The sequence below is a fragment of the Rutidosis leptorrhynchoides genome, chromosome 1 (genome assembly GCF_046630445.1).
Source record: "Rutidosis leptorrhynchoides isolate AG116_Rl617_1_P2 chromosome 1, CSIRO_AGI_Rlap_v1, whole genome shotgun sequence".
Taxonomy (NCBI): Eukaryota; Viridiplantae; Streptophyta; class Magnoliopsida; order Asterales; family Asteraceae; genus Rutidosis; species Rutidosis leptorrhynchoides.
Genome location: NC_092333.1, coordinates 126,451,536 through 126,460,188, shown reverse-complemented (window position 1 = coordinate 126,460,188; position 8,653 = coordinate 126,451,536). Strand labels below are relative to the sequence as shown.

The 8,653-nt window shown below is 34.8% G+C and overlaps 1 protein-coding gene across 1 annotated transcript; it reads left to right on the top strand.

The window, feature by feature from the left end:
• Window positions 1–7,180: 7,180 nt before the first annotated feature.
• On the top strand, window positions 7,181–8,155 carry LOC139888944 (uncharacterized). The gene has a single exon (XM_071871928.1). The coding sequence runs from the start codon at window positions 7,181–7,183 to the stop codon at window positions 8,153–8,155; it is 975 nt and encodes a 324-aa protein (XP_071728029.1).
• The last annotated feature ends 498 nt before the right edge of the window (window positions 8,156–8,653 follow it).

Here is an 8,653-nt window from a genome sequence, read left to right as displayed (position 1 = left end):
TGATATAGCGGTATAAACAATGACAGTAATGATGGTTAAAGGTGGGTGTGTCATCCACAGTTGCCTTGGGTTTAGGTCAACGACACTTGCAATCAAATAGCCGATTTACTTTCGGTTTCCAAAGCAAAGTGCACATTTGAAAGGCGGTTTACAGTCCCACATGACTATAAAAATTTAGATCCTTTAGGAAATAGGATCTTTATGAAAACATTTGATCTTTTGAAAATTCAATCTAGCTTTTACCCTAGATAAGTTTTCTGATTTGATCCACCATTGGTGTTGCAAAATATATTTGTGGATCAATATTTTGGCTAAAAACATTTAGGTTCGTGTAATCCACTGCTATCCCGGTATCAGAAAGCACACATCCAGTTTACTTGTTCCGTATATTACCTTTCGGCAAACTACCGTCCGGTTGTAAAGGAAAGCGATGAACAAGAAACTGTTAAGGCAATGTCCCGTGACATGCAGATGATTATGGTCTTTTAACCTGTCGGATGCTAGAACTATCCTTGGTAGGAGCGATAGTAAAGATCATCCTATGATTTTTCGGTCTGGCACAAGGTCCTGTCTCCGACCATGCTATGCAACCACCGTTCTTACGGTTGACACCCGATTTGGTTCAGGTGACCTAATGAATTCCAGGTGAATTCCTAGGATTTTACGTTCAATGGTAATGAACGCATTGAAAATGGGTTTTCAGAAAACAAATCGGTTTGTATTTTTGATCAAAATATTTTCTCGTTCAAGCTCGAATTTAGATATCATTGAATTCCATGAGTTTGAATTCTCAATCTTTAAGGTCAATCTCAAGTATTGAGTAATATCAGTCTTAAAAGCTGATTTTTAATCTTTAAGGAGATTATCCTTTCTGGGGATCTGATTCATTAGTCTTATCAAGCTAATTTGCACGGTGCCTCCCCATTGTACGAGATAAATCCTTCTCATGGTTAGGATAAATCTGACCACTTGGTGACCCTGTTTGATGCTGAGGTCCGTGGATTTCCTGCTAATTTTAGAGATGACTTTTCTAGATTTTTCGTCAACCTACAGCTGGTCTGGACGACAACTTCATGACCTAAATCAAGAAGCGCGTGTCTTTTTCGGAAGACTTTACTTCCTTTTAATGATGGAATTGATTCATCGTGTAGATCCATCTTTCTTTAATAAATCGGGTAAAACAGTTAATTTAGTCCAAAACAAAAACACCTGCAATAACTTTACAGAAACATGTGATAGATAGTTTTTAATTGAATAACTTGGTACATTCTCCCCGCACTTAGTTTCTTTCTTTGCCTTTTTATTCTCCTTTATTTCATTTTAAATGAATTCAAGCGTTTTAGGTTGTTTCTCAATTTATGCCCTTTCCGAGGTAACGATAATTTCGGTATTAACACCTAGTTTTCACCGTTCATAAATATGTATAAACATAATTTTGACTTCATTTAATTGAAAATTTTTCAAATTTTCACAAAATTTGGCAAATAAACCAAGTATAAACCTGAGAGAATTTATAACCCTTCCCCACACTTAAGATCATGCAATGCCCTCATTTGCATGAAATCAGACTATAATTTAAATTCATGAGGGTGATTAGTGTAGAAAAGTGATTAAAAATACCGAGTTTGCAAACATATTGTTATTTCACATTTGATTTTTTTTTTTGCGTCTTGTCAAAATCAGTAGCTTTTGCTGAACTTCATGACAGTCTTTGAAAGTGCGCTGCTTTACCCTGTTGTGTACATAACATAAAATACAAACATATATATACATATTTTTGAAGTTTGGTACATAACCCCACGTTCAAAAATTTATAATATATAATATTTTTTTCATCCTTTAGATCAATAAAATTAAAAATAATGATAACAAAATTTGTCGCCCCGCCCTCGGGTAAAGCAATTTCGGTTCAATGACCTAGTGTTCAACTTACGACGAATTTTAAAAATCATATTTTTAACTTAAAGAAATAAAGTAAATTTTGTTTTTTTAAAATCACAATAAAACATAAATTAAAATGCATATTAATTTCAAATAAAACCTAAAAAAAATAAAAATTCAGAATGGAGGGAGAAAACTAGTTCTTTAGTGTCTGCTAGCGGAAAAGACCAATCGGATTCCATTCTCGGAACTACACGAGAACAGAACAAATAACTTTAGACAGCATTATCTTTTTAGAACATTCGAATCTCCCCACACTTAGGTAGCTGTGGTGTTGAAATTGTGATTAACTTCATTGTCAATTTCTCTTGGTCCATAATCAACTTGCCTATCTGTGACTTTTTCTTTAAGCCAGTGCCCGGCTTCTTCCGTAATATCCCATAATTCAACTAGCTTCGCCTTTTCTTTAGGCGACAGATTGGATACTAACCGGTTACATAACTTAAAGTTCCCCTTACTTCTAGCATCAATAGCCCGTTTAAAAAGTTTCTTCATTGAACTGTTAATAACGGGGTCATCTAATTTCGTATCAACAACGGGGTCCTTTGTTATTGGGTTATCATTAGGTGTTACTTCATTTTTCCCACACTTAGGCGTTTCATTATTGCTAAGCACTGCCGTTGGAGTTGGTAAAACAACATGGTTATTACCAATCGTTTTTACTGGTTCAACGGTTTTAGTTGTTGGAGATTTAGACTTTCGAATCATAAAGGTGATAGATTTGTTACCACTTTTAAGTGTCATTCTTCCATTTCCTACATCAAATAACGCCCCGGTGGACGCTAAGAATGGCCGACCTAAAATTAGAGGAATGTTTGGGTCCTCTTCTATGTCAATGACAATGAATTCGACTAGAAAGGTTAAATTGCCTACTTGAACGGGTAGGTTGTCAGCAATTCCAACTGGGTGCTTAATGGTTTGATCAAAGAGTCGAACACTCATATCCGTTGGACTTAACTTACCTACACCTAATCTCTTATATAAGGAAAGAGGCATAACACTTACACTTGCACCTAAATCTGCTAGTGCATCATACATGACACAATCACTAAGTAGACAAGGAACAATAAATTCACCCGGATCACCTACCCTAGGTGGAGGTTTTGGTGGAACTGTCTTCACCGGGTTTATATTTACGGCTTTTGTTTCTTGTACTTTCTTATTCTTTTTCTTCTTCTTCTTTCCAGAGGTATCACAATCTTTATTACCTATCACTTGCTCATACTCAACTCCTTTTTTTGGAAACGGGATGGGTGGTTTGTATGGTGCCACCATTGGCTTTACATACTCGGGTGGTGGTGGTGGTGGTGTAACTTCTTCATTGTTACTCACATCTAAAACCTTCCCATCTTCTGGAGCTAGTTTTTCAGAATTTGTTGATACCATATTAACATTCTCATTCCGAGGATTTACTTCAGTATCACTCGGTAGCTTTCCTTGTTCCCTTTCACTTATTAATCTAACAACAGTACCTACTTGTTTTTCTAGATTCAAAATGGAAGCTTGTTGAGTTCTAAGTGACTGATCAAACCTCTCATTTGTTTGGGTTTGAGTTTCAATAAATTGTGTTTGAGATTCAACTAGTTTTGCCATTATTTCTTCTAGATTTGGCTTTTTCTCTTCGGTTTGTTGTGGTGGTTTATACCAGCTAGGTCTTTGTTGATTGAAACTGTTGGTTTGAGTTGGTTGGTTATTCGGACCTTGTTGGTTGTACGAGTTATTGTCGGGTCCTTTTGGATTGTAAAGAATGTATTGATTTCGATTGAAGTTCGGCTTTGGCGGTTGATAATTATTTTGATAATCATTTCCAGGCCTTTGGTTCATATAGGAAACATTCTCTCGTTGTTCCATCGTTGGTTCAACATTACAATCTTTCAATAAGTGTGGTCCACCGCATTGCTCACAACTGATTCGTATTGCATGAATATCTTTATTCATCTTTTCCATTCGTCTTTCGAAAGCATCTATTTTTGCGGAAACGGAATTAAAGTCATGGCTAGAATCGGCTCTAGCCGCTTTAGATGAACGATATATATCTTTTTCTTGGTGCCACTCATGTGAGTGGGATGCTGTGTTATCAATGATTTTGTAAGCTTCAGTTGCGGTTTTCTTCATAATGGAACCACCAGCTGTTATGTCAATGTATTTTCTTGTAGCAACATTGACACCTTGGTAGAATATTTGTACTATTTGATAAGTATCTAAACCGTGTTGAGGACATCCTCTCAACATCCTTCCGAATCTTGTCCACGCCTCATATAATGTTTCATTTGGATTTTGCGCGAACGTAACAATTTCTCCTTGAAGTCTTACGGCTTTGGATGCCGGAAAGAATCTTTTAAGAAATTTTTCAACTAAGACATCCCATGTGTCAATCGCCCCTTCAGGTAACGATTCTAACCAATCTTTGGCTTCTCCTTTTAAAGTCCAGGGAAATAACATGAGATAGATTTGTTCGTCTTCCACTTCTCGGATTTTGAATAGTGTACAAATTCTTTTAAACGTACGAAGATGTTCGTTCGGATCTTCATTCGGCGCACCACTAAATTGGCATTGGTTAGTCACCATATGTAGGATTTGTCCTTTGATTTCATAATCTGGAGCATTAACTTCTGGCTTAATAATGGCGTGACCTTGGCCCGTGCGTTTAGCTCTCATTCGATCTTCCATACTTAGAGGTTCTAGATTTTCCATGATTGGATTTGTTGTATCCGAATCACTAGAGGACTCTGATTTAACGGTTTGTGGTTCAGGAGGAATAATTAGTGGTTCAGGATCTTGGAATTGTCCTTGAATATGCTCCGGGTTCTTAATTGTGAAGTCGGGTTCAAAAGATGGATTATCGGAAATTTTAGTTGGAGTTCTTGTTCGACTAGATGACGATTCTAAAGAAAAATCAACGGCGACAATATTTGCTAGATGTCTTGATCGAGTTACAGGTGGTGAACGTATGAAAGGTGGTGAACGTTTTGCTCGGTGCATTCACTGAATATCCTATTAGTTTTTTTAAAAAGGAAAGAAAAATTATAATAAGTTATCCAATTAATAGACTTTTCTGATTTTGCCCACGTTTCGAATAGCCAAAAGATGCAGCAGAGGGACAGGATTCGTTTGGTCTCAATATAATTGAGTACTGTTTGGCTCCAATAACCCGGTCCACGTACAAATCCAACTATTACTACGAACCAGAAAATTTTGATGTCTATCAATTTAACCACTTAAAATAAATTTTCGTAATTTTAAGAAATTTAGAGAAGAAGTAGAAAAAAATTCTAAGTCCTAAAAACTAGAATGGCGAGAAATAAGAAAGAAATAGATTGCGCGTCGAAAAATGTCGAAAAATAAAAAGGTAGAAAAATAGGCGTCGAAAAACAAAAATAAGAAAGTAGCACGAAAAATGGCGTCGCAAAATTCTAAAGCACCTAAATCTTAGTCTAAGGAATAAGCACTTAAGGGATTTTACGGCAAAGCCTAAAAATCTAGAAGTAAAAATAAAAACTACGGCAAAAACTAAACTTAAAACTAAAAGTTGTGACTAGATTCGAAAAATCTAAAGGTAAGAAAATTTAATTTTTTTTTTTTTTTTTTTTTTTTACTTTTTTTTTTATATACTTTTCTATTCTTAGAAAATAATGCTTGAAATTGAATTACGCTAATAATATGGTGGTAGGTAAAATATGGAGTGGTAGTAATAATGGAGGCTTAAATAATGAAAATTGTAGATTGCAATCTCAAATTATGGAATGAACGGTGCATCTTTTAGTCAAAAGTGAGGATATTGATCAACTCTTCAGGCCCACTTTGTTGTCCATGCCAACTTTATTGTTTTCTCCTTATTTCCTCGTTGCTAACTCACCTTTATATCTACATAACATCTCTTTATCCTTTATTCTTATATCTATTATTTTAAAAAAAAAAAAAATATTTTTTTTTTTTTAAATTTTTTTTTTTTAAATTTTTTTTTTTTTTTTTTTAAAAAAAAAAACGATTTTTTTTTTATTTTTAAAAACGAATTTTTATTTTCTTAAAAAAAACGTTTTTTTTTTTTTTTTTTATAATAATTCACTATAATTCCAATAATTAATGTGGCTGAAATTTACCTATCATTTTAACGTTTAGACAGTCTTTTGAAATTTAGCTTTCTTTTCCTTTTTTGTAAATATCCAAGCACTTGCATCTCCAAAAATATCTTTCATAAAATTAAAGCTTTTAGAAAATTAAAAGAATTATATCAAAGTGATCACATGATGATTTAATCAAAAGGTAGAGAAAATAAAATCCCTTTTTGTCTTCAAATATCAACTTTTCCCCCTTAATTTGAGCGATTATATCTAAAAAGTGAGGAAAGACACTTTTAAAGATTCTTGATTGATATACCCTTGTCAAATTTTAATTAAAGTTTCCAACTTTTTAGTGTTTTTACCCATAAAAAAAAATGATTCTTAAGCCACACGAGTGAAGAAAAATAAAGAAACTAAGGATAAGAGTAAAACTAGTTTGTCCTAAAACAAATTATGTCGACTACTTTTTTTTTTTTTTTTTATACTTATATATAATTATATTTTTTTTATATATAGATTAAAAATATAGCGTTTCGCGTCCCCGGCAGCGGCGCCAAAAACTTGATGATGTAGCGTGAGGGTACGAAATAGTATTATTTTTAATACAAAATACTACAAAATATGACACAAGTTTTATTAATTTACGGATGGGATATACCTAAACCTTGCTACAATACTATAGGCAGTGTACCTAATCGTAGAGTAGTGTAGTTTTTAGTAAGTCCGGTTCGTTCCACAGGGAGCTGGTGAAGTTAACGCTATATTATTAAGTTTTTGTTTGTAAAAATATATATATAAATAAGTAGTAGTATTATTATAAAATGGGGGTTTTACCGTTTAATGACCGGTTTGTCGATTTTAAGCGTAAAAATAAATGACAAAAATTAAAGTGTGTAAAATAAATTGCGATAAATAAAATGACAGAAAATAAAGATACGATGAGAAATATAATAAAAGAATTATGCTTATTTAAACTTCCGTAATCATGATGTTTGACGTGTTGATTTTAATTTATTACCATGGGTTAATTGTCCTTTGTCCTAGTTTATTTGATACGTCTATCTGGTTTTTGTCCATAATAGTCCATCGGTCATAAATATAAAGTGCGAGTATCCTCGTCAAATTACCCTTATACCCGAAGTCAAATATTCCAACTGATTAAGGATTTAAACTGGACGATGCTTATCAAGTATTTATTTAAATACATCTCAAAAGGGACCGATCGTATTGCCGTCCACATTCCCAAACCTGTCGGTGAGCATACATCAGCCGATACCGAACAGAACCCAAACGTTGATGAAATAAAGAATTTTGTTGATGCGCGGTGTATCTGTCCATATGAAGCGTGTTGGCGAATATTCAATTTTCCAATTCATTATCGCGAACCAGCCGTCCAAGTACTCGCTGTTCACTTGAAGGATATGCAGTTAGTCAAATTCTGCTCTACTCAGCACCTAAAATCGGTTGTCAACAATCCAGTTCAAAAGAAAACAACGTTGGCAGAATGGCTATTTTACAATAGAAATTCTGATGACGGAAAGCATCTAACCTACCTAGATTTCCCGCTTGAATTTGTCTGGGTAGATAATGAAAAAAGATGGAAAAGGAGACGCAATCTGAATAGACCATCAATTGGCCTACTCACATACATGCATCCTGCCTTTGGGGAAGTATTTTATCTTCGAATGCTTTTGTGCCATCGGAAAGGTTGTGGTGCATTTGAAGACCTAATGACAGTTAATGATCATGTTCACTCTACCTATCGGGAAGCATGTCTTGCTATGGGTCTATTAGGCAATGATAAAGAATGGTTAACTGCAATGGAAGAAGCAAGCGCAACTACGACATCAAGTCAACTACGCACGCTGTTTTCACATATACTTATTTACTGTGATGTTGCAGACCCCCAAAAGTTATGGAAACAATGCTGGAAACTAATGTCTGATGACATACCACTCAGAGTTGCAGCCTCCTTCCATATGTCGAAGATATACATAAATTCAACAGGATTGGAAAGTTACGTGCTGTACGAATTACAAATTTTACTACACCAGCATTCGAAGAGTGTTTCCGACTTCGGCCTACCCAAAATTCCACAACACCTTGTAGATGATCTTCAAAACAGACTCATCATGGAGGAAAAAAAATTATGATCGTGAAGCATTAATTGCAGAAAAATTGATTCTTGAATCAAAGCTGAATGATAAACAACAAATGATATACAACATGGTCATCAGCTCAAACAACAGCAAAAAACAAGAGCTTATAATCGTTTATGGCCATGGTGGGACGGGGAAAACCTTTCTTTGGAAAGCAATCACAACCGCGCTACGTGCCGAAGGGAAGATAGTACTCGCAGTAGCATCATCCAGTATAGCTTCCCTGCTATTACCTTCCGGTCAGACTGCACACTCTAGGTTCAAAATTCCCCTTGATTTGACAGACGAGAGTATGTGCAACATTAAGAAACAAACAAACATGGCATCATTACTTAAAAAAACGGAGCTGATAATTTGGGACGAAGTTCCAATGAATGACCGAAAGTGTTTGGAAGCTCTCGATAGAACACTCAGAGATATCTACGATACCCCAGAAATTCCTTTTGGTGGACTAACATTTGTATTAGGTGGCGACTTTCGTAAAACATTATC

Bases quoted from the DNA above. Each gene is read 5' to 3' on its own strand.
- LOC139888944 (XM_071871928.1), top strand. From the start codon at position 7,181: ATGCTTATCAAGTATTTATTTAAATACATCTCAAAAGGGACCGATCGT.